At 44.6% G+C, this 27,023-nt stretch overlaps 1 protein-coding gene across 1 annotated transcript in view; it reads right to left on the bottom strand.

Moving 5' to 3' along the window:
- Positions 1 to 1,978: 1,978 nt before the first annotated feature.
- Positions 1,979 to 27,023, bottom strand: part of ror2 (receptor tyrosine kinase-like orphan receptor 2) — a 48,053-nt gene continuing 23,008 nt past the window's right edge. The window contains exons 2-9 of the mRNA XM_020649384.3: positions 25,397 to 25,468; positions 17,254 to 17,541; positions 17,083 to 17,113; positions 9,854 to 9,975; positions 9,439 to 9,753; positions 8,039 to 8,293; positions 5,342 to 5,547; positions 1,979 to 4,903 (exon numbers count right to left, since the gene is read on the bottom strand). Of these exons, the coding sequence (XP_020505040.1) occupies positions 3,446 to 4,903; positions 5,342 to 5,547; positions 8,039 to 8,293; positions 9,439 to 9,753; positions 9,854 to 9,975; positions 17,083 to 17,113; positions 17,254 to 17,541; positions 25,397 to 25,468 (2,747 nt within the window). The 3' untranslated portion in view covers positions 1,979 to 3,445. The remainder of the gene's footprint in view (positions 4,904 to 5,341; positions 5,548 to 8,038; positions 8,294 to 9,438; positions 9,754 to 9,853; positions 9,976 to 17,082; positions 17,114 to 17,253; positions 17,542 to 25,396; positions 25,469 to 27,023) is intronic.

Consider the following 27,023-nt stretch of genomic DNA (forward strand, 5'->3'; position numbering starts at 1 on the left):
CTGCCTCCTGCCTCCTGCCTCCTGCCTCCTGCCTCCTGCCTCCTGCTGTATGAGCCTCTCTGTTCCCCTCACCGTGCTGATCGGTGGTTTAGTACACTCTGCTCTGATTACCTGATGGGCAGCAGGTGCGTCCAATGCAGAGAGCCCAGAGGCTGCAGCACCTGGACGAGCTGTTTCCCCTGGTCTGCCACAGAACAACTATTATTTAATACATTTTGTCCCCTTTGATACAGTGGGGTTCAGATAGACAATTAAGCCACCTTTAGAACAATATGGAAATAATCGAAATAACTAAAACATGCATTAATAGTCTGACAAAACTGTATTAAGCAAATTCTCTGCTAAATAAAATGTGTGCACTGTACTACTGATCACCACGAGGGGTCACTGTTGTATAACGTGTGTATATGTGCAGGACCCGAGTCAAGATGGCTGCTGCTCACATGTGTTTCTGAAGACTTCGAGTCTCTCTGAATGTAAGTACTGATTAAGTTTGAAAAGCCAGTCGTCAGTCTTAAACTTAGTTGCATATTCATGCAAAGTTTCCCCACATTTGAACCGTCTTTATGATGCAGAGCTCCAATGTTAAAGTCTAATATAGGTATTTAAAGGTTCAGCATTTCAGCACACAACAGGTGGTTGTGATTTTGGTGTAGGCGGGGGGGTACAGCAGGTTTTAGGAAGTGTCTTAAAATGCATACTGTGTGCGGCTGATTGGACCTCAGCCTCATTAAGAGCAAGCTGATGGGAGTTTTTCTCTTTGGCCACACAAAGCTTTGACATTTAATACTAAATCAATGACTTAAAGGTGATTTTTTTTATCAAATGATGCTAACCCTGCAATATGAATTAAACACTTGCATAAAACACTTAAATAGCTTTTCTATTATTCTGGACTCCTCAAAGTTGTTCATACACCACATGATACATTCACACAGTGATGCAGAGGCTGTTATGCAATGTGTCCATCAGTTATAACAAGGCCCATTCACACACCTCAAGCTATGCCACTCGGGAGCAATTTGCAATTCAGTGCCCAAGGACTCTTCAACATGTGGCTGCAGGGGACTGAATCCTTGACCCTCCTGTTGAGATGTTGAACTCTTAAATAGATCAGCATTGTGAGCTACTAGGGTCATTTAAAAATATTTGGAGCATCAAAACACGCCACAATGCATGCATCTGGTGCTACTACCCCTTACAGACAGATTCCACAGGGTCCGTGTGTGCAGCGTTCCGTCTCTGCTGTGGGTTTTCTCCGTTTGACGTTGCACGCCCAACTCCACGGGGTCTGTTTCTGAAGAGTGAGTGCGTTGGATCGCAGCCATGAGCACTTCATATCAATGCATGAAGCCGCTGCATTATGTGCAGCAAGATCTCTCTACTTTCACACTGTTCACATGGTTTAAACCTCATCACCCTCGCCCACTGGCTCATGTCTAATTGTCCCACATATTACCAGCTACATTCACACATCATCTTTTGGACATTGGGTCTTGCAAATGTGCGTTCAAACTAGCAGCTCAATCTGAAAATTTGGGGACATTTCAGGAATACAGGGCGTGTGTGAAAGGAGCTGAAACATGTGGTTGAAATGTCCTGAAATAGGGAAGATTACTTTGAGACGAGTTTGCGCTGTAAAACCCAGAATCCCAGATGTGAATGAACACTTTTAGCAGCAGGTTCATGTACAACGATTGTGAAAATATTTTACAGCAAGATCCATCGCATGCTTACCTTTTCTTTGCTGTTTAATTTAGAGGTGTAAAAACCCCAGACAAACCATTTTTTAAAATGATTTGTTAGAGAGACTGGAAGCTGTGAGTTAAAAGGTTCAGTATGCGCTTACACTCCAGGCTGTTGTTGTATTTCTTAACTACAAAGTATATTTTAGGCCTGATGTAAAGTGACTGCTCAGTGTTAAACATACTAAAAATTAAATGAAATGTGATGACAAAGAACAAGTGATAGAACATAATTTCCTTCTCTTACGGAGGGGAAATCCCCCATTTTATTCATATGACTTTACGTGGACATTATTCGGTGAGCAAACCTCTGCTTCAACAAAGCAAACATGGTGGAAAAGACACAGTATTAACACAATGAAGACGAGTTACAAACAAATACACATGTGTAAACCAAAGTACATAAATTACAAATCCCTACAACTTGGTTGGCAAAGTTGATGTAGGGAAATAGGTCCAAAATACATTTCAGTGAGTAGAATATTAATAAACTAAACCATAGACCTTTCTTTCATAGATTCTACAATATTCTATCCATCAAGCAATCTGTGTTGTTTTATGCTTGATGCTTTTACAATCCTTAGAATTATTCCCTCAAAAACATCTTCCAATGGTCATTGAAAGTTGCACAAATTGTGAATGTAACTGGAACCTGTGTGCCAGGAGCAAAATTGTGGTCTGGAAATCAAATAAACAAAGTTTAGAGGGTGGGTGGCACAAATCTGACCAGTGAATGGCTTGTATATGGCAGGGGGGGGAACGTTGCTCATGGCGTAATGTGCATTGGCAAATTCAAAACTTCTATCAAGGAAAGGCAAGTTCTGAAGATGTTGTGGGTTACAAAATCTTTGAGTGTTGAAAAAGTGAGGAAAGTAAATAAATTCTTCTTAATGGCAGCAGAATAAAAAAGTTAGTTTTGCTCTTTTAGCAACTGAAGAGTTTGAGAGGTACAAACATGAAAAACACTTTACAATCAAAAGCTCCAACTAAGAAACTCTAACATAAACATTCGGTCACTGTTTTGCACAATTGCTCACTGCACTGTTTGCTGTTCTTTAAGCATATAAGCTGCACTGTCTTTACACACGACACCCTACTTGTGTTTGATGAATTCATTCATCAGTATGTGGGTGATCCCTGTCACCAAGCATCTCTGGTTCAGGCAGAAGTTGTGAACAAGCTAAACACCAACACCACTGAAACCTGAGTTCTGTTCTGGGTTCTGGCAGCAGCTCTTGTGCCTTTCACAGAACACCAATGTGTGATGTCCAGGGTTTTGAGGTTGGGTGTTGGGGGCATCAATCCTGACCTCATGGCCTGCCAGTTTAAGGCCCTTGGAGGAGTGGCTCTTGGTGCTGAGAGCATGATGGTCACAACTTCTATCAAGAAAAAGGCAACCTCAGAAGAACATGTTTGTGTTGCACAGCAACGTCAAGAACGCAAAGTCTTCTAAATTGCAACCAAAGAAATGTCTACAGAGGGTAGCGTGATAACTTTTGCTTATTGATTGGCACAGGAGTTCGAGAGGTACAAACGTGAGACACACTTGACATTCAAATGGGTCAGTACTATAAAATAAAACTTGTACAAAAACATTCAGTCACTGTTCCGTACTTTTGCTCACTTCACTTGGCGCTACTTATCAAGTTTTGGCAAGCATAGGTCACAGATTAGTTCATGCTGGTCTTCAGACACCCCACTTATGTGTCTGACAGGTCAATCCCCAGTTCGTAAGTCGTTGGAGGATCATTGTCACCTAGAAGCTCTGTTTCAGGCACTGATGAGTCCTTGTTATGGTCTAACTCTTCTGGGGACCTCCTGTTTGCCAAGTCCTCCTCATTGGTCTTGGAGTCCTCGTTTAGCAAAGCTGCTCGCTCTGTGGCTGAAGTATTGGAAGGGGCAGTGGTGACATACCCTGTAGATGTGGATCCACTGCCGCTGTGGTGAGAACCAGCTTTGGGGACCATCTGTGGTGGGTGGTGCATCTGCTGCTGGGGCATTGGCATGGGTATTTGCATGGGGTAAAAGTTCTGCAGGTATGGGTAGGCTGGCATGGGGTGATACCCGTTGACAGGGATGTAAAGCTGTGGGGGCACCATTGAACGATGCATTTGCCCCTTCATAGGCATGAACTGTGGCTGGTGGAATGGCGAGGTTTTTTTAGGACTTGTGTAGCGCGATGCATTGGCTGTACTCATGCTAATGTTGCTAACGGGGCTGGTGCTCAGGGAGCTGGTCTGGGTGGTGTTGCTGGTGCCAGAAGTCTGAGCAGAGCTGTTGTAGTTGGACAGGCTCTCCCAGGAGCGCAGACGAGTGTGGATGTCCTTGAAGCGAGGCCTTCTCGCTGGGAACTCACTCCAACACTCCAGCATGAGTGTGTAAATCCAGGCTGGGCAGTCATCCGGAGAAGACAGCAACTGGTGGCTTTGCACCATCTCGATCACATCCTGGTTGGAGTGTCCACAGTATGGCTGCAGACCATAGTTGAAAGTCTCCCACAGGAGGACACCATAAGACCAGATGTCAGAGTCCGTGGAGAATTTTCCGTACATGATAGCTTCTGGAGACATCCAGCGAATCGGGAAAGGGCTTGTTCCCATGAGGTTGTAGTAATCTGCAGAGTACACATCTCTGAACAATCCTAGATCAAGGATCTTGACGCTGAGTTTGTCAGAGACCAAAATGTTTCTGGCAGCGAGATCTTTGTGGACAACCTGCTGGCTGGAGAGGTACTCCATCCCTGCTGCAATCTGGGTGATAAAATGAAGGAAATCAGCCTGCTCTAGTGTGGATTTCACTGTCTTGTCATCATCCGAGCTGCCGATGTCTGAGTTAGGGGAGCGCATCACCAGATACTCGTGCAGGTCTCCGAGGCTGGAGTAGGTGAATATCATGCTCATCGGATGCTCTTTGGTGACCACACCCAGCAGACAAACAATATTCTGGTGCTGCAGGTGAAAGCGGAGCATGGCTTCATGTCGGAATTCCTCGCAGAGAGTGGAGTCGACTTTGTCCTTTAATGTCTTGATGGCCACCACCTGGCCTTGCTCTCCAGGTGCGGTGCTGTACAGGTGGCCCTTGTAAACCTTGCCGAACCGGTCCTCGCCCAGCTCCTCCATAAACCTCACAGCGGACATGTTAATCTCCCGCAGCTTGGCCTGCAGGCACAAAGCAATAAATAGAAAGACATGTCATCAAAGTGTATGGCCAACAATAAAACCCAATGTTGAACTTAAGCACTGTAATGCAACAGTTCTTAAATCAGGTGTATGGACGTCACTTTCTCTTTTATTTAAAGGTATTCAGATCGAAACCAAATCTCCTTTACTACCAACCTGCCCAGGGACCACAGATGGTAACCAGCTGGTAAAAACAATCTGGTTCTGCTTTTTTATATGGTCTCTGACAATAAACTGTGATAGAAACATTGATAATAATCAACAGTGTTAGCTGCTGCTGTAGAATGGATATGGAGAGCTAAATCCTTGAATTGTAATTGTCTTCAGGCATCAAAACACTGCACTGTGGATTTTAAGAGAAAGTGAAAAAAACAAAAATGTAAACGCCTCCTCCCCAATAAAGCCCATGGTCATTACCTGGTGCTTCTGTTGACTGAGCTGTGACAGCTCCATGTCCTGGTTGGGTGAGCCACTGAGCTGGCAGCGAGGCGGTGAGTCTATCGATTCCTTTTGTTTATTGCGGCACATGCAAACCAGGAAGAAGAGGCAGGCGATGACCAGCGGTATCGCAATCGCAGGGATCAGAATGAACAGGATCTCCTTCCTAGGGTTGTCTGGAGGCTCTAGAGAGAGAGGACGATAGCAGAGATAGCAGCCAATTAAAACTGGACCATTATTTACAGAGCTAACAAAAAGAACAGGTATGGCAGTTTGTTCTTCACTGTCTTGTTTTTTGGGGGCAAAGAGCTTCCATATTTGAGAGAGAAAGTGGAGCTTGAGAGGAGCGAGGAGTTGGACAAATTGTCAGCTAACTTTAACGGGGTCAGTTAGCTAGATGCCTTCTGGCCTATTTGACTCCAAATCCTGTAATACCTCTGCGTCGATTCTAAGCTGTAGTTGCCATCCTTGTTGTGAGCACTACATACTTGTGCGTTGGTGTGTCTGCGTAGCTCTGCAGTATTGTACGTCGTCTACAAATGCTAGTTGGCAGGCAGTCCGACTTCCATGCTTGTTATATTGCCAGTTTTGTTTACCGCCACACTCTCTGCTTGTTTGTGTTCAGCAAATCATGGTGACTGAAACTGAGCGTATTATCTTGGAGTTGGAGCTGTGAATATGGAGCAGTAGTTAATTATACCGCCTTGGAGGGTTCTTCGTCCTGCAGAATTTTAAAAACGGGGCCGGCACCAAAAATGTTGTAAATGCCACAAAAACAATGCTACATAACGGTCCAATCACAGGGCTTGGGGTTGCCTCATTTCGACCTGTGTTACATCTTTGAGGAGGTGCAGGTCGTAGACTTTTCCATTAGGTACGGGGCTACATAAAACCTATAGTGAATGCTATGGTGTAGATTTGACACAGAGGTATAAATCAGACTTAAATGGGAACATGATTAACTTAATGAACGTCATGCTGTATTGAAGAAGACATGAAACTCAGGATTGAGACACTAAACTCATTAGGAATGTTTAATGAGGGAATAAATCAACGATGAAGTAGGTTCATTGAAAAAAACTCTATACTACCAGACCTTTTAATTTTAGGGCACTTCTGCATTGGCTCGACTTTAAACCAAGTAGCAACATCCATGTCTTTCTAAGAGTTCGTGGTCTGGATGGCTTGTTGACCACAAGCTCCCGACCCTGATAGAAACAGGACAGCCAACTCTGCATGGCAGCAGACCAAGCGGAGGGTCAGGGCCAAGATGGGGGAATTGGACAGGGGCCTAAGCACTTTGGCAGTTCAGAGGAGGACCTTGAAAGATATCACCAGCACCTTCTATCGAGAGCTAAAAGATGAGAGAGCTCGGGTTTGTGAGCCAACAGAGAGAGGAAAGTTCTTGAATTCCAGAAAGGAAGTTTTATGTTGACCTTCAAAAAGTCCCAGAAGTGTCTGTTGAAATCTCAGTCTGTGGTTTGATTGGACTCTGCGGTCCATCATACAAAGGAACTGTTCAATGCCATCAACAAGAAGGACATGTTGAGCCGGCCAACAGCTTTTACAGCACTTCAAAAACCTCCAGGACAAACACACATCTGAAGAAATTGCAGAGTTTACAGCGTGTATATCACATCCTTCTTTGTGCAGAGCTGAAAGATTAATCACAGGGCAGTCCTGCACAACAAACCACATGTGCAGCTACCAACACTCTTATTTCAGCTCTCCTTCTGTCTCATCATCACAAAGTCTCTTTCACACATTCACTCAGCGACAAAGATATCATAAATCTCCTGAGCACATCTAGACTCTGTTGTTCACTCAGGCACATTTTTAACGCAATGTGACATCCGCACACAGCCGAGCAGTAACACTAACCTCTGCTGGTTCATATATGATGACAAAAGCTCTTCATACATCGCTGCCTCCGGCGGTCGTGTGTACACACACGGGTAATGAGATACTGCAGTTCACACTGTATGTCAGTGGAGAAGTTGTAAAGGTGCAGTAACCATCATTTGTTTCTATCAAAGGTCAAACTGTAGAAACAAATCACCTGTCAGCTGTCTTTGTGAGTCTGGGAAAAATACAACACATGACTCTGTGAAATAGCTTGAGCACATTAAATAGTATAGTATTAGTAGTATTTTTATATCTTAGCGTCATGTAGAGAACGACTGATGTCTAGTTTTTGAGACTGATTATGGTTTTTGATATAAAACACCTTTTCTAGGTCGGGTTTGAGACTGATCTGCTTTTGATAACAATGATAGCTTTATAATAAAATGCAGTTATTCCTCATGCATATTTGTGGCATTTTGGCTCTTTATTGTTCATTTTGAAGCACTTTTTGATGCGTTATTCTCTATGACATGTTTCTACAATTACTAGACCATTAACAGATATAATCCATAACCTCATAATCACTGTTTACGGCTATAATTATGGGCTGTGGCTCACAGTACAACGTCTGCTGAACTGGATAATGTTGTGTTGCTTAATTAAGGCTGAATACTTAAATATTTTTACTTTGATCTATAAGTAGACATTTCAGGAGACCCCATTTTAATTCCATGTGACTCCAAGGTTGGGAAAGCCTGCTTATAATATTCATTAACTCAAAGTATCATTAAAATATATCAAAGATCCCAGAAAGTACGAAGAGACACTCACTGCAGGGCTGGATGTCACACAGGTCCACTCTGACATGGGGGTCCAGGGTGAAGCACCAGGGCGCCTCCATCTGTCCCCCGGGGTTACGACAGAAGTTGTGACTCCCCCACAGCTCGGGCTGGTCCTTGGTCATGTGGTGACTGTGGGGGTACTGAGAGCTCCACGGCTGGCAGTGATGACCCGACCTTGTGACACTGACCGTTCCTCTGTAGTCCGCTCCGCTCCCGTTGTAACAGCTGTGATCTGAGGGTGAATCTGAGGAGCACACAGGGAGTCAGTGACGATGTTCTGAGACGGGTGACCTTGAGATGTGAATGTCTCAAACTAAAGGTAACACTGGTATTAAGGCAATTATTCTCAATGTAGAGTCAGAATCTGTAGCTGCGTTGGCCACTTCTGTCGTTCTTTTTACACCATGTCCTGACGTCCCCTCTACTCCGGTCCTACAGGGAACGCCTTCAGCTGTGAGGTGCATGTGCTTTAAAAGAGGACATATTATCCCCCTACTCCACCTTTTCAAACAGTCCCCTGTGGTCTAAATAAAACATCTGTGCTGTGCTTTGGTCAAAATATAACATGAATCAAGCACCAGAGGAGGTTTGTGACCCTGTATAAACCGGCTCTCTCAGACCGCTCTGTTTTGGTGTGTGTGTCTCTTTAAATGCAATGACCCCCCCTGAGTTTTCCCAGTACACATCACTCCTCTGTAGAGAGAATAAAAATGGCGGACCTGCTCAAAAGTTTTGTTCTAGTCTGGGGGTGGAGTCCATGGGTGGAGATACCAGGGGAGGGGAGGGGATTATTTTTTTACCAGAATCCCACTGTGACATCACAAGGAGAGCAAATTGGAGCATTTTTCTCTGTGTTGTAAGATTTATGCAGACCACAAACAAAGGACTGGATGGGTTTATTTCACATCCACATCTCACCCAAATAACCTAATAAAGGGCGGCAGTAGCTAATTCTGTAGGGTCTTGGGTTGGGAATCAGAGGGTCGCCGGTTCATGTCCGGAAATTGGCCTGGTAGCTGGAGAGGTGCCAGTCCACTTCCTGAGCACTGCCGAGGTGCGCTTGAGCAAGGCACCAAACCCCCCCACCAGCTCAGGAGCGCCCACTGTGGGCAGCCCCCTCACTCTGAGACCTCTCCATTAGTGCATGTCCATAGGATCCTGTTTGTGCATGTGTGTGTATTTCGGCCTATGTTTGTGTAGCATGTTCATTAGACAGAGTGTAAAAACGAATTTCCCCTCGCGGGATCATTTAAGTATAAATTATAAAATTATTATTATATAATATATGTTCAGAAACACTGTAGAAGTGGATTTTTCATAATATGTCCCCTTTAAGTTCAAATCACAAACCCTTGAACATGACAGTGTTGCACTTGAGCATCAACCTACATGGCCCTAGTTTGTCCTGCGGCACTCCGATCCTCATACAGGAAGCAGCATCACTGGTTCCGGGTCGCGGCAGCAGGTTGCATTTCGGCAGCTCCAGCTGCATGAGGATCATGGGGTTGGACCGGGCGATGGTGTACTCGGCGTGGCACAGATCGTTCTCCAGGGCCTCGCACTCGTCCCTGCAGAGCTGACGCTTGCGCGGGGCCCGAGCGCCTTCGTCGCACAGAGGGAAGACGTAGTAACAGAAGGACGGGATGGCGAAGCTGGAGCACTGATCCGACAGGTGGGTGGAGGTGCCGATCATGGTGAAGGCAGCTAAGAGAGAGAGAGACACAAATTAATAAAGCGTAAGATATTTTAGTACTAATAATTATACTCATCTTATAATGAATAATAAACCTGTGTTTGTTCTCACCTGTGATGCGGTTCTCACTCTCGCCCTGCATCTGAAGAGACTCCACATAGATGCTCTGGTTTCCGATGAAGCGAGCACAGGCGATGCCTCGGTACGGCTGACAGAAACCTTTATCACGTGATCTGTGAGGGGAAACAGAGGCTGCTTTACGAACATATAACAGCATGACAGATGGGAAACTGGACATTTTTCACTTTGTATGGAAGAGCATAACTCGCATCTGAAATAAAAACAACAGCCAATCAGTCTGCAGTTTCTTCATTCATGCTTCAAAGTAGAAATACTTTTGCTTTCTTTTTGGAATCACGAGAAAGTGAGTAGAAAGAGGGTCACAGTAGAGATGCTTAAACCTCCCAAGATGAGGAAACTGTTGACCCCAAAGGGAGCATGCATCACTAATAAAAAGGGGGTTTAGATATAATTTAAAGGTCACATAACCTCCTCCTCTTCATCAGTGTAAATAAGTTTCAGAGCTCCTCAAAACGTGTGTGACGTTTCTTGTTCTAAATCAACTCTGATCCTGTATTTGATCATGCCTATAAACCTCTCTATTTCAGCCCTGCTCAGAACAGGCTGTTTCTGTGTCTGTACCTTTAAATGTAAATGAGCGGTGTATGACCACGCCCCCTCTCTGGAAGGGCTTGGGTGTACTCGGTCTTTCTCGCTCCATGTCCTATTGTTTACGGTGAGAAGGCAGACTCAGAGGGCAGAACAAACACCTAGCTGTGGGAGTGTCACCCACCTGGGGGAGGGGCTACTGCCCTTTGTGATGTCATAAAGGGAAAATCTCCAAACAGCCTGTTTGAGCACACATTTTCTGAAAAGTGGAGCAGGTAAAAGACGGAGAGGATGGACTTTTCTCATCATTGGGGGGTTTGTAGACAGACTAGCGATACATATTAGTGTTAGAGAAACATGGTGAAGTGGATTTTGTTTTATATGTGACCTTTAAATAAGGAGATGCAGATTAAGACAGGCTGAAAAATATGCTGTCAGTCAATGCTAACCAAGACGGGAAAAACAACAAATCTTTCCATCAAATGAAGAGGAACCATTCCAGTATTCAATTTTTAGAGTTTTCCATAAACGCTGTCTGTCATTCATGTGTGCAGACTCTTAAGAGTCTTCATCTCAGCCAGTAAAGACATTAACACGGACGCTAACGGCGAGGCAATATGAGAAAGGGAAGCAGCTTTAACTGGAAGGAACAGGCCTTTGTGTTTGGATTTCTCCTCCGTTGTTTAAAACGGTCATGTCTGCAGCTCGTCAAATCTGTCCTCACACACACACACACAAGGATTGTAAACCATTATGTCATGGAAAAGTCATTAGCAGGCTGATTTCTGGTTTTCCTTCAGGATCTGAGTTTAACCCTTAAAAGCAGAACACCAACGTGAGGAGTGAGGACCCTCCTTCAAAGAAAACAATATCTTATCAGAGAGGAGGAGGAGTGTATGCAGGAACAGACAAAGTTCTGCACACTTCTTTGTCTGTTTGTGTTTCTGGATTCATGCAAAGTATCTGCAGTCAGCTGTGAGTTAGCATGAGCTACCCTTCTGTTAGAGAGACACAGAACCTGCACTCCGTCCCGTTGACTCGTTACTTAAGTTCATGCAACCAGAAATGGAACATCTCACAGGTAATAAGTTTAAGTATGAAACTGATATTATGTGGCTGTAAATTTGTATTATTGTTTTGAAAATGTTTCCCTTTTTTGATAGGACAGCTGATAAGAAGACAGGAAATGAAGGTCGCCTTCATCATGGCTGGAACCTACAACCAATACGTCGAAAGCAAAATAGTCTCTGCCTGCTCTACCCGATGAGCCAAACCAGCAAACGAAATGAAATTAATTCAACATGGGAAAAATCTTTGACGAGTTTCAGGGAACTTCACTGTATTTTTTTTAACAGTCTCTAAACAAGTGCAGAAGATGAAGTCTTTTTCCCCCAGAGAAAGACGGGCTCTGTATTCAGGAAACAGTCGGCAACCTGGTTTGTAGAGAGCGTTTATTGATACTGAATTGGCCAACAGTCTCAGGTAGACGACAACAGCGAGTCCATAACTGAATCAATGTTGGCTCTGCTCACACACACAGGGGGCGATTGTAAAGTGTGATGACAGGCGGCAGAAAACGACTTCCTGCAGAGCCCAACGTTCATGAGGCCCCGCTGCTCAACCTGACCCCGTTTATAAGCCCTGAAATAAAACCAGGCATTGTACTGTGTGCAGTCCTGCCTCCTAAAAGTCAACCATTTCAAATATGAATCCAGAAAAAACTCAACCTTCATGCTGTCGCTGAATAACTGCACGTTTGTTTATCAGCTGTGTCTTTGTGCAAGGATCAAAAACAGGAGCAACATTACAGACTGACCACTCCACAAACTGAGTCTGAAAATGATCCTTCATCGTGCAACAGAAACATGAAATAAAGAAGTTATGTTTTATGTCTGAAACTTGCTTGGGCTGAAGGGGCAATTCATCAGAGCAAACAACAGCACATGGTCGTTCTAAACTCCTTCATCTGGTTAGATGTATAGTTTAAAAAAAGGTGCATTATTTAAAAACCTTTGCACTGTTGTAAAACTCACAAATAGTGCTTTCACACCTGCAGAAAACTCCTGAAAACCTGCAGGAGGAGCGTCATGTGTGAACACAAACAGCTGAATGTTTCTCCTCCAGCCTCCTTGTATTTATTCTGCAGAAAATCAGAGTGAGCTGATGTGAGAACGCAGCAGGATATAATCAGGAGAATTCACCTGGAGTGAGTGGGAGGGGGTGGTGACGTTTATTCCCTGTGATCGCTGCACGACCATAGACTGTCTGCACGCCACCTCTACCATCTCCGTGCTCTAATGAACCTGCTGCTGCATGTTTCCTGTTCTCCAGTGTGTTCTCCTCCACTCTTTAGTTCACATTGAGATTCTGTTCAACTACACGTAGCTTTGATAGAAAGACACATATTCTCATCATAGAGTCATTTAGAGGACTCTGCTGCTTTGTCAGACACGTCTGTGTCTCGTCTCAGGCTACCTCTGACAAACAGAATCAAAAGTGTAATAAAACCGTCCTGAGGAGCAGCTCAGTGATCAGTCGGCTCTCTCCTCCGCCTGTAGACGTGTTGATCTTTGTGTTGACCTGCGGGGTCCGTGTCGGTCTGTACAGGAAGTCATGTCGGTTTAAGCGCTCTGATCTGAACGTGTTTTCTGACTCGCTCTGTGCTCGGGTCATGCTCGTGTCATGTTTGTGCTGGACTTAGTCTCCCAGCCCGACTCGAGTCCTAATCCACAAAACAAACAGGCTGAGCTAAAAGCAGACACACACACACACACACACACACACACACACACACACACACACACACACACACACACACACACACACACACACACACACACACACACACACACACACACACACACACACACACACACACACACACACACACACTCGCTAAAATCACCTCTGATGTTCAGGCCGCTGCTCTGATTTATTCAGTGAACACAGGACGTCTTTATACTTACAATCAGATTTATGAAGCAGTTATCTCATTGAGCCGCTCGCTGCGGGAGGACAAACTGACAATAAATCCTGTGGTCTGCATGAATTAGATTTAAAAAAAGCAGCTTTTGAGTAATGCTTCTGAATCCTTTGAGTCCTAAACGTTATTAAAAACTAATAAAAGAAGACATCCATGTTGTTTTACTTTGAGAATGAGGTTTGAGTCCTTCTTTTTCTCCTCCCTCTTTAGTCTCCTGAAAAAGGAGTCGGTGTGTGTTTCAGTCGCTGAGCTGAGATAAAAATCGACCACAACCACCAGAATAGTTTGATGAAGCTGTCGGAGTGGTGAACCTGGAATCATGTTAGGAATGTGTTTGATAGAATCAGCGCCGACTCCTTCAGTGTCGTCTGTGTGGTTCACTTACAGCTCAGCAGGCTCTGATCAAAGATCCTTTATTAAAACAACATCAGCAGCTGCTTTGTTTCAACTTCATGCAACATGATGCAACAGTCCACAAATATGTTTTTCCCCCTTCTTTGTTTATCAAAGTGTGCGCTGTGTTCCAGTTTGAGAAAATGACTCCCTGACTTTATGCAGAGATTTTTCTCATTTAGCCTGAAAACATGGCGGCACTCAGAGGTCGCAGTTTTAAACAGCGTTAAACTAAACTTCATTTTTAAATTTTTTACATTTACAAAAGAGCTCCAGCCATCTGTTATCTACTACTACTGTGTGTGTGTGCGTGCGTGTGTGTGCGTGTGTGTGCGTGTGCTTGTGTGTATGTGTGTATATGTGTGTGTGTGTGGGTGTGTGTGTGTGTGTGTGTGTGTGCGTCTGTGTGCGTGCGTCTGTGTGAAACTATGATTACAAAGAGACGATGATTTATGTTGGTCTGAAGGTCTGTTATGTTAGAGAGGTTGTTCTGGTTGTGTGTCTGTGTGTGGTCAGTGTGAATGATGAGCAGCAGAGAGATAAACTCAGAGACTGTTTCCTCGACATGTCGTTGTTTTTAAACACACACGCCGTTCCCAGAGTTCTTACTGCGTCAACGCCACCAGTCAGATGTCAGAATCGTTGCTAACAGCCTCCAGAGAGAGTGAAGAGTTAAACAGACGGAGCAGTAACACAGTGCAGGACAAAACACACAACATCCAACACTTCCACCAACAACAGGAGACGTTCGTTTTTATCCTCTCACTCGACCACAGCGTCAAACAAACAGAAACCTGATTTGTTCTGTGAAGCAAGCAGGAACCGTTTGAAAAGTTTACTGAAATATTTTTTAAGATATTAAGTATAGAACAAATATGTTGTTAAGCATCGAATTAAAAGTCTGCTTCTATTCTTGTTTAATTCTGTGTGCTAGCTTGCTAGCTTGTTCTTCTTGCTGAAGGCTAAGGGTACATCAGTGCCTTCTACCTGTAACAATCACAGCTGTCACTAGGGGGCATCGCTTTACACCACAGACATGGACATAGTCTCAACGCACATTTAAGTCGAGCTATGGTTGCAGCTCGATTAGCCCATGTAATATGACTTTTGACCTTGTCCCAGTGTACATCCACTTAAAGGGAATCCATTTATTTAAGATGTGCTGCTCTGCTACGGTAGGTAGCGATATGCCCCATTTTAGGTATTTACTACTGGACCGCCTTCAGGTTGAAAGTGCTAAAAAGTTAGCAAACGGCAAAGTGGTGGTCAAACACGGACAACTTTACAGCTCTGTACATTTCATACGCTTTCATTTGAGTTCAAACACAATGCATGCTAACCCTCTAGCTTATGGTGACATCCGAAGGCAGATGATTATGTGACTTATGCTAAGCTACGCGCTAATGCTGTTTGATTTACGGGTCAAAGTCTGGCGTGGGGACTGTGGAGCGGCTCAGAACGCCTAGTCCAGTTTGGTTCAGATTGAGGTGTAAACATGTCAGAGTTAATTGAAGTCCATCCACATTATCTAAGCGTGTTAGTCCAACTTTGAACAGTTTCATTCAGACTTCAATGTTTACAGGTACTTTAAAAGTCCAGTTTTAGTCGGACTAACACAATAAATCTAATTTGTCTCTCTTCTCCCAGTTGTGGAGAGCAGCCCTACTGCGTTCTGCCCACCCTTAAGGCTTGCAGAGAGCTGGCCAATCAGAAGAAAGTGGGCACATTGAACGCCTTTTCTTGTAACCAGCTGCAGATTAAAGAGGTCAGAGGAGTCGTATTGTTGGCTGATGAGATAATCTCCCTGAAAGAGTCACTGAGCAACAAGGACATGATTCAGCATTCTTTCCAAAACCACGACTGCTGCTCCTCTCGTCTGCTCTGAACTCTGAATCCTCATGACTCAAACCCACAAAGAGAGAAAGAGAGAGAGAGAGTCCTCCCTCGCCCCTCATGGTTTCATCACTCGGTGCAGCCGAGCTAAACGATGAAGGTCTGAGCCGTTTCTAATAACTCGGTGCAGGTATGACTGTTTGTCAAGTCTTAGCATGTTCACATTAGCTTTGGGCAAACACCTCAGACACCACAAACATGCATTAACACTTCAACACCTCCAAGGATATTCATTAACTGCAGTCATTTCCTGAATTCCAGCGTCTGAATCCGTCCTCACCTCAAAAACATTTAGCCCGTCTAACAGGTGGTTAGCTACCATCATTAAACTGAAGCTTTGATTCAAAAACTAAATCATTGTCAAACTTTAACAACAAACAACAAAATATGACCTTAACAAATCATTCCACCTAAAAGGTAGAGTCAGCAGCTTGTTCCTTCAAAATAAAATAAAGTAAAGCTGCTCCATCGTCCCTTCTGGGCCTCTGTACATGTGTGGTGGTGTCTGTGTCTGCAGAGACTCTGTCCTCTGACTGGATTTTACTGTTCTGCTTTGTTCTGGTTGACTCGGGACGTTTCTGGACGAGGAGGTGGTGTGTTTCCTCCAGCCAATGACAGCGCAGCAGGTGAGTGTAGGAGTGGATACAATTCAGTGATTATGCCGGACGTTGACGTTGCAGCAAAGAAGAGAAAATATAATCACAGTGTGGAGAAACCCCAAGCAGATAAAGCTCGTTCTAAAAGGAGGGTGAACCTTGTGTTGTCTTTTACCCGTGGACGTGGAGTTGGTTTACTTCCTGTTGGACAGGTAGGTGAAAAACACCGGCGGTTAGCTTGTGCTAGCGTGTGCAGTTTGAAGGTTGGGTTTACAAACTGCTACTAACTCCACCTTTCAATGTCACAATATGTACAGGCCTGTTTCTGTTCTAACAGAATGCAGGTTTGTGTCCATTAACATCTTTTTTGTTGTTGCTCTGGCAGCGCCACCACCTCAGATTCAGACTACTGTTGCTAGGTAACCAAAGTTGGCTCACAGCCATTCTGTATAGTGATCTTTAAGTCAGTTTTTAAATCACTCCTTTATGTGTAATATTTGGTTTCAGAGAAACCTCACCAAGGAAACACAGAAACTATGAGTTTCGGATTAGTTTCTCCTCCTCCATTGTTGTTGATAAAGTTACGATCGGAAGACCCTCCCCTTCTTGATTGTGATTGGTCAGTGAGCGAGAGGGGACATCGATCAGCGTGGCACTGCGCCCAAAAGGTTGAACTAATTTCATCTGAGATTTTGTGAGTGCAGCAACTAAAAAAATGCTCACATTCAAATCGCCAAGAGATGCACCGCTCATTAATTCTAACACACGCTGACAAACATGTTTGTGTGAGGAAAGTGTTTACTCACGATTCGTCTGGGCTGTGTGTGGGCATCTGACCTGTGGACACAAAAAGTTAAAGACTTGATCAGGTAGCACAACATGAGAGGCAAAGTTCCTCTCCGAGCTAAAGATCATAAATTAAACTTTTACTTCCTGTAGTTTCTCCGTCTGACTTTAAGTGTGAATGTGATCCGTACCCAGTTTGACGTACAGCACGCCCGTAGCAGAGATGTGTTTCAGCAGGTTGGAGGCGACACACTGATAGTACCCCGTGTCAGTCGTGTCCAGGTCCTGGATCCGCAGCTTGGATCCGGCCTCGATCTTGCGGATGGTGATGCGTCCCTGCTCCTGGACCACGGGGGCGTCGTTCTTCAGCCAGCGGATGGTCGGGCGGGGGTTTCCTGCTACTTTGCAGTGCAGCGTGGCCGTCTGACCCTGGAAGTGTGTGATGTTGTTGACGGGCTCCTGGAACTCCAGAAAGTAACCTGCAGGAGAGGAAACACAGGCGAGGTTAAAAACTCTGAATAAGACATGTTAACCTCTGCCAAAACATCCTGCACAAAACCTCTGGCTGAGTCAGCAGGTACACGAGGGGTTAACTGAGGAGAGATTATTCACTAATTGTTCACAAACAGCTTCGTCTCTCAGACAAATCAAAACACTGAAACAAACCAGATTGGATCAAATTCAGTCCAGACGAGCGACCTCAAGCTGTAAGTTGTTTAGAATGAACTGTGACATTAGATTAAAGTTGCTCAGTGTAACATTTCTCCTTAAAGGTCCGGCTCTATTTATGGTTCTCCTTACGTGACTGATGGCGTGCAGGCTCGCTCGCCTTTACCCGTAGACTTTCAGATTAATCATAAACTCTTTTAGGAATCCGTCTCCACTTTAAGACTTTCTCTATTATCAAAAAGATGAGCACACAAATATCAGAATATAAAAAAACAGAGGATTTCACTCTCCAGATGTTTGACTCTTTCTCTCTTTCTCTCGGACGTAAACGAGGAGCGAGGGCACAATTATCTGACGGGCGTAAGTGGATTAAGCGAAGCAGACTTTCCTGATGAAGTAAATATTTTGCTTCTTGTGCCCCTTGTTACAGCAGATTCTGTTTGGTTGGGAGCAGCTGATGATGAACAGTGTTTAATTGAGGGCCGCAGTCATTAATTAAGACTCAGGATTATTTGGAGCTTCTTGTAGCCAGCTGTTGTGTTTTTGTTTTCTTAGTGATCTTGCTGGAAAGTATTAAAAAAAATCTCCTTTTTTGTGTTCTTTCAAATAAGACAGGAAGAGACGGGATCAGCTGAGCCAGTGGGGGAGCGCAGCGCTGTGTGTGTGTGTGTGTGTGTGTGTGTGTGTGTGTGTGTGTGTGTGTGTGTGTGTGTGTGTGTGTGCGTGCATGTCTGACTGACTGTGTATGTGGAGCTCCAGCTGTGCCGTGTTTTCACAATGCAGAAATGCAATGTGAACTCACAGACTGGCAAACCGACATTGCGCCCTCATGGAATCAATATGAAAGTACAAAGTCAACTTCGATGAGCGAAGTTACGGCACTTTTGCAGAAAAAGCAGACCGACTTTCATAAATTCCTGCTCCACCCTCTTCGTCCTCCTGCTCAAGGAGAAGATCAACATGGCGGCGAATCAAATGCAAATCTCACCGCTTCAAAAAGTTAGTCGACAAACCGATCTGTCACTGTGGTTACACCCATTATTTACTCAACCTCTGTGCTGGACAGATGACTAGGGTTGTCTCGATATCAAATTTTTTAACTTCATTACAATCAATATGGTTTTTGAAACTTGGCTCAGGAGCATAGACCACGCCTCAAACACAACCCATTTCTGTTCCATGCGTATTTAAGCACGCCTGAATCACTCCTATTCCTCTGCCACCGATTTCACATCCCTCTCCCTCAAACCCCTCTGTTTCTTAACTTCTCCCCCGCCCAGAGTCTCAACCCCTCTGGTTTCCTCACGTCGTACCTACATCAGCTGACACAAGTCCTTCTTCCTTCGTCCTTCTATCCTTGCCTCCATCTTTTCTTCCCTTCACTCTAACCTCCTTCCCTCCACCCTAACCTTCATCCACTTCATCTATCCACCCTCTATCTTCCAATTCATCATTTCGATCTCCTCCATGCATATTACAATAAATTATTCTAAATCAATATCTTTCTTGTTGTGGTGTTTGTTAGTGAATAGTAAGAAAGCAAAGATCTCGGTATATGTTTCGATACAACGGTAACAGAAACAGAAGTCCTGAGCACTCACAAGGAATTGCACACAAACCTCTGCACACTCTCTAAAAATGCTGGCAATGACGTGTTATTTAGACGGCACTCTCTCTGTCTCTCTCTCCCTGTCTCTCTCTCTCTCAATAGATTTATTTTTTAAAGTCTTGATACTTTTCAATTCCATAAACATATAAATAACGGAGACTTTATGGTTTTTAAACAAAGTATAACCCTATAAACTGTGCGACCAGCCTTTCCCCCCTCTAACGTCTCCTGGCCCCTGTTCAGCTCCCCCTCCAAGAGTTGATTGGAGACCACATGGTCTGGTCCTGCAGGACGGGAGTGTGGCTGACAGCAGATGAAATAAAGCTGGATAAACGGCCTTCGGTAATGGAAAGAGAACGACAGAGACAGAAAAAAAAACAAAGGTAAACAAGGACAAAGGCAAAAAAAAAAAAAAAAAGTTAGCGAGCCACCAGAGAGCAAAGAAATGAAAAATGACTCGGGCTCTGTTTTTCCTCTCTGCAGAGTGACGGGGTGCTGAGTGTTCCCGAGGCCTGAAGTTTCAATTAAGCTCGCTCGTGAATACTCAAAGCTTTACTTAAACGTGTCTCAGGAGACGCACAACAACGATGCAATTAGCCAAACTAAATATGAGAACGGCTAGTGTTGACTTTTCAGAGAGACTGACTGGGCTCTGCTGAAGAATAATAGGATTCAGAGGGTTCAGAGTGAACGTGCTGATCAGAGTTTCTGACCTCAGCGCTGGCGCAGGAATGTCTGAGTGTCTGTGAGGATATCTCCTCGCTGGGCAGATGACTGTATAAGGACAGAAAGAGGGATGGCGCGGTGCAGAGACATTAATAAACACACTCAGAAGTCTCCTGGATCTTTGTACCATCTGCACTTCAAGTTTATGAACGGAAACACAGACTCGTGTGCCCAGAGTCCCCTCCCCGGCCGCAGCAGATCTCTCCACAGAGCGAGGCTGCACACGAGTGATGTCAGCACGCTGCTCTTTAATTATAACGTCTTCATCCCTCGTTTAAGGACTTACAGCAGCTCTCTGAGTGTGTGAATCAGCGTGCGAGGGCATGGCAGGACAGGACAGATCAAACAGCTTCAATAATTCTTGCAGGCGTGATTAGAGGACAGATGTTATACACGGAGGCCTGACATGTCATGTCAACTTGACCACCAAAGGTCTAAGGATTGGCCCGTTGCAGACTGGAAAGCGCGTTGAGACTCTGGGGTCATCTCTGAGATCTAAATAAAAACAGGCTGGACCTATTAGTAGCCTTTCACACATTTACATAGCTCCTGAAAACTTCCTGAAACTAGACGTTTCATTGAGATGAAAACAGAGATTAAAGCAGAAATGTGTCATCGTTGCATCAGGCTGTGTTGCTTCGACTGCATCATTCTATTTCCTTCCTGTCTTGAGAGTCTAAGTCCGCTATGAGGTGCATATGTGAACACCCAACTTAGGAAGATTTCAGGGACAGCATGCCTCAAATGTTCTAGGATTTTCTAAGAGTGCTTGTGTAAAAACAGCTTGAGTGGCATGATGTAGCTGTACCTAGCCGGACCATCTGCATCTCTACTCTTTGCAGATGATGTGGTTCTATTGGTCACTCAAACTGTGACCTCCAGCTGGAGGGAGGATCCTTTGAAGCCAGCTGGATGAGGATGTCATCAGAGTCAGAACCTCAAAGTCTGAGGCCATGGTTCTCTGCTGGAGAATGACGGATTGTCTTCTCCAAGTGGGTAACCATTAGCAGTTTATCTCGAGGTCTTGTTCATGTGTGAGGGTAAGAATGGACTGTGAGAGTAACAGACAGGTGTGTGTGCAGCGGCAGAAGGTGTGCAAGAGTTGTTCTGAACCTTCCTGATGGAGAGGGAGCTTAAAAGTCGGGCAAAGCTTCTGACTTACAGGTCAGTCTGTGTTTGAACCCTCACTGATCTTTGGGAATCGATCAAAAAAAACAAGAGTTTGGCGCTCATGTATCTCATGTTGGAGAGCCGCTGGTTCTTTGCATCCAAAAAGAAACAGCTGAAAAGTTTCAGGCACCTAATTAGGATGCCTCCTGGGTGCCTTGCTCTGAAGATTTTCCAAGCATGTCACAATAACTTGTGGGATAACCTGGGGTGGACACAGAGTTCACTGGAAGGATAACGCATCCCACATGTACTGGAACACCTCAGGATCCTCAAGGAGGGGCTTCAAGATCTTGCTGAGGAAAGGGACGTCAGGACAAACCTGACCTGAAACTATACTATCTAAAGCACTGGAATATGGAAGTAAGGGTGTCGGTTCAGGATGGTGCAGTGGTTAGCGCTGTCGCCTCACAGTGAGGAGGTTCCTGGTTTGAATCCCTGTCTGACAGGAGCCTCTCTGTGTGGAGTTTGCATGTTCTCCTTGTGCATGTGTGGGTTCTCTCCGGGTACTCCGGCTTCCTCCCACAGTCCAAACAGGTTAGTTAGGTTAACTGCTGACTCTTAAATTGTCTGTAGGTGTGAATGTGAGTGTGTCTGGTTGTCTGTCTCTACATGTCAGCCCTGTGACTGGCCTGTGAACAGTCCAGGGTGTAACCCCGCCTCTCGTCCAATGACAGCTGGGATCCACTCCAGCCCCCCACAACACCGAACAGGAAAAGGGGTGTAGATAATGGATGGATGGGTGCTGGGTCAGCTCAGTGTTAGCCCTTGTTGCATATCATCGCCCACTCTCTCCTCCCAACATTTCCTCTCTTTTCAGCTGTCCTTCCCAATAAAGGAAAAAATGACAGATAACTGAAGCACAAATCACTGGGTACAAAGTTCTGGAAAAAAAAAAAAAGAAGATCTTCAATCATGTGGAAAAAAGTCCAGACCAGTCCAGACTGGAATGTTTTGGTTTTTAGAAGCACGACAGAGATCCATGTTTGTTGCCCAATTTTGGCTGTTGTATTCTGAATCAACACTTCAAACACTGTTATCCATCACCATTCCCTCACAGAGTGTAATGCACTCCTGCAGAGATAAAGGCGGCATGCCTGCATGCAGGCTGGCCCACTTACAGCAATCCACTGTGTGATTCAGCCTTCATCACCGCAGGTCCAAAGCCAGCCTACATTGTGACTAGGAGAGGACTTTTATGGAGGCAGGGATGGCTCAAATATCAAGGCTGGAGTGCTTGATTGATTAGTCCTTTTCCCGAGAGATAGAGGTAATGAAAAGCAGCTTTCTCTCAAAGCTGGAGCTCTGGCTCCAGTCCAAAAGCTGCTCTGCTCGGACAACCGGCCTGTTTGTCTGACAAACGACCGCTCAAAGAAACACAGCAAACGATGTTTGGTTAAAGCAAAACTAACTTCATGAAGATTCTCCTCAATCAAACGTGTTTCTGAGAAACAGCAACCACAATAAGATGGAGGTTAGTGTTGACAGGACTTCAGAGCAGTTCACACAGCTGTGAGAAAATGAAACCCACTAAACACACAGAGCAAACACAGGTGAAAGAGATCGTGTGAACTTGACTTCTGCTTTCCTTTGACTTTGTTCAGTTCAGCCTGAGCTGGGTATCAGCCTTCATATACTGTGTTTACACCGAAGTGCATCCATAACATGAAGTTTGAAACAAGTTTTCATTGATATATTCTGATTTGTTATAATTTAATTTAATTTAATAATTCTAGATTCTGATGGGAGGCCGGTTAGTGTTAGCACCATCATAGCCTCGTTGATGCAGACTTTGTCCGTGTTCTGCAGACTGGGAAGGCTCAGCTGTGTACTGGTCTACACTTTCCTGACTAGAAACTGTTTTATGAGCCGTGCCTCACCTCTCCTATTGGTCTGCTAACCCGCTGTACTCCTGCTTGGAGAGTTAAACAACATACTTTATTAATAGAGGACTTCATGAAGAGTTATATTGAATTAGCCTGTGAACACCTAGTGGTTAAAATGGGTACTGCAGTCCAAATTCTAAACATTGTAGAGAGCTGTCTCCCCCCGCCCCCTCCTCTCTAGAGTTGATGCTCACTCAGGTTGCCATGTGGTGGACACTGAAGCTTCAGTGTTTATCCAGCTCTGCATCAGTCTGTAAACCTTTCTGTGTTCTAACCTCTCTCCATTTTTCAAAAGTATCTCCAACATTGATCCTAGTTTGAGCAGTTCTCTTGCCCGCTTCCATCACTGCAACACCTGTTGACCTGATAACTGCTCTCATATCTGGTAAACCGAGGGGTGTCCAAAACGGCCGTGTGGGGGTGCCTTAAAACCGTCTACCTTCTCTGGTCCAAACAAATCCAGATCATTCAGGACCAGAATCTAAAGTTAGAAGGAGGACATACTGGCTGCTGCATTGTTGTCAGAGAAGCCAGCACTTCAACATAGCATGTTTCCTTAATGTCTGATCATATAGTAAGCTCACTTTATCATTTCACTCACTACACATCTCACTGATTGGTCCTATAAGAATGAAGAAGGCAGAAATCACACAGAAATAATCCAGCCAAGACTTCAAATTTCACACACGGCAAAAAGAGACCTGCATAAAGTTTAGTTGAGTTAATAAGAACAAATGAATCCTGATGTGAAAACGTTATCTTTACATTTTAAACGTCACCCTAACTGACAGAGCTGTAGGAATGATTTATGCTGATGGTGTTTGACGATTCGCTGCTTTGTGAGGTCAGAGACTAAACGCTAATCATCAACGTTATTCCCATCATAATCTATTCTTCATGAGCTGGCTGAGTGAGTTACACAAAGTGACCCCTGGGACCACCCTGACTACATGTTCTCCTTGAACAGGTCCCAATGAGCCTGAACGACTTCCTAAAATAACAATTATAAGACAGGAAGAATAATCGCACACTGAGCCCTGCAGAGCTTTCTGTTTCATATCAAAGAATTGTTATAAAATGATCCTGAAAACCGTTACATGAGTTCTCATTTCAAACCGACGCTCAGTCCTCGCATTGCACTTTTCCATGACTGTACTCTGGAATTAGACTGACCCCGCCGCAGCTCTGAGGAAGATTTCCTTTAGATTAGAACATGATTGATGGCAGGGCGCCGCAACTGAACACCCGCCAGGACGCCACACTGAACTCTAAACATCCACCAGGACGCCGCACTGAACACGGGGCACCCATCAGGACGCCACATTCTCAAAATGCAGAAGGAAAAATCATCTTTGGATGTTTGGAGCTGATTGTGTCCTCGTTTTCTTTTGGTTATTAAGTTTTCTGTTCAATTCTACAATTCACTTAGCAGACGCTTCAACCCAAAGCGACGTACATCAGAGAGTAAGAACAACACAACATACATTGTTCAATTATCATTGCGTGTTTATGTTATAAAAAAATAACTGTTGGGGCGCCGGTAGCCTAGTGGTTAATGCACGCGCACTATGTACGGAGGGTTCAGTACTCCATGTGGGCGGTCCAGGTTCGAGTCCAACCTGTGGCTCTTTTCCTGCATGTCATTCCCCCACTGTCCTCTGCCCTCAATCCAAGATGGAGGCAAGGAAAGCCCCAAAATAAACCTTTAAAAAAAAAAATTAACTATCGTCTGACACGGAGGAGAACGCGTCTGAACCCAGCAGAGTGAGCTGGTTGAGGCGACGTCAGCTAAGGTCCGCCTGCATTTCCTTTCAGTTTTCACAGCCACGGGCAGCAGACGCCTGGACGCCCGAGAGGAAACTCAAAATCCCAGGGTTGTGTTTACCAAGACAGTTAACAACAGTAACTCAAACTTGACTGGCTGATTTTCTAAAGCACGACTTAAAATATCTGCAATGACCCTGGTAGATAAAACGTTCTAACGGTGCACAACATTTAGTATTTCTTGACGTAAAAAAAATCAGTCCCGTCATTCAGCAGCTTCTTCTGTTGAAGTGCTGCGAGAGAAATGTTGGGTTTGGCTTCTGCATGAGCACAAACCTGGCAGCGTCCCGGTGATGACAAGACGTCAGGAAACACCGCCACTGTGTCTGCCTGTTGTTCATAAAATAACACGCTGCATGAAGCTTCCTCTTAAATATTTCCACACTTGTATTGAACTTCAGGAGATCGATGGTAAGCCGACCAGCTGTCAGTGAAGTCGTATGTTTGTGTTACCTTCAGGTGTTGGTGCTGATCCACTCTGAGCTTCAGCCACGACGTCTGAGTCCACCGACAGACCTGGATCAGCTGCAGACAGATACACAGGACACTGTGAGTACAGAGATAAAGACATACATCTTGTATGAGCTCGACTAAAGGATAACACAAGGATCTAATCTTCGAGGAGTCCTGGTGTCCAGATTGCAGCCTGCAGTATGACTCTGCCACATGTCTCTGAATGTCATGTTGAATTAGAGAAACTGCTGGATGAAAAAAAGTCTTTAATGTGATTTAAGACTTTGATCCGTCTCAACAATACTCTGACTTTTCTTTGAGGTGCTGAATGTCTTTCAGAGTTTTGCAGAAAAGTTTAAAATCAGACGTTTTGTTCTCCGAGTCGACCACAGATATTTGTAAAATGTTCAGCTCGCTCCTCTCCTTTGTCTGGATTAATTAACTGCAGCTGTTTGAAGTCTGCTTTTCCAAATTTGGAGAATTCTGACTTTCTTTGCAGATGCAGATAAATTAGAAACTCTCTGTTATAAAGAAATAAAAATGGAATCAGTCGGATTTCTGATGAGTAAAGAGTCACTCTTGGAAAAAGCTGTTTCTGTTTCACTATGTGCATGAAGGTCACACTGGTCACATGATGGTGGAAGGTTAAAAATGCCCCCCGCCCCTGTAGTTTCCAGATTATTTCCTGCTGCGTTCTCACATCTGCTCACCCTGACTTGGGTGCTTGAAGACAAAATCCAGCATATGATCGGAGGGAGAAATGTGTCTGGTTTTGTTCACATGCAGAAATCATGTGTGAGAGCCTCATGTGAGGGACGTTCAGTTTGTGTTGAATTTGGCGCCCCCTGTGGACAAAGACGCGCAATTTCTCTCGGTGCCGATCTTGTAGATGGCGTTTCCTGACTTAATGTCTCAGAAGCTTTGTTTTACATCTCTAACATGATACTGACAGTGAATCACTGGCGTGGACATTTTTCCAGATTGTTTCTGAAGCGTGCTGCCCCACCCCCGAGTCACCCTGCTGCTTGTGGGCGTGAACCATGGCGCGAACAAGCAGCTGTCAATCACAGCAGAGCGTACACCATGAGGGTCAAACAAACATGACACATATTGTATATCGCACCAAATGCTTCCAGAAGGAGATTTCAGAGCTCTGTTTATGTATAAAAAGGTATTTTTACGTTATGAAAAAGCCGCCATATTGTTTCCGGTTTGAACGCCGGGGAAAAGTCTTTCCTGTTAATCACAAGAGAATCCAGAATATCCAATCAAATGGCGGATCATGAAGCTCACATCACACTCATTTGAAAACTGTCCACTGTATGTTCTTGAACTTTTGTCCCACCCCTTTCTCTCGCCTCGTGCCTGCGCCTGCTCGCCAGGCATCCCATAATCCTTTGCCCTATTCGCATGTCGCGTCCAATACAAAGAGAATAGTCGTGTATAGTGAGGCCGAGCCGTGACACCGACCCTGCAGCCAGGGGTGAGAGGTCATAAAGAGACGTCAGAATCATTTTAGTCCGTTTCATATCCAGATAAAAAGTGGTCACAGGAGCTTTGACTTTAAGTTTGGATGCTTCCTGAGGTTAAAGGTGAACAGTCATGTTTCTGTCGTCGTATTAAAGTC

The sequence above is a fragment of the Labrus bergylta genome, chromosome 17, assembly GCF_963930695.1.
Source record: "Labrus bergylta chromosome 17, fLabBer1.1, whole genome shotgun sequence".
Classification (NCBI taxonomy): Eukaryota; Metazoa; Chordata; class Actinopteri; order Labriformes; family Labridae; genus Labrus; species Labrus bergylta.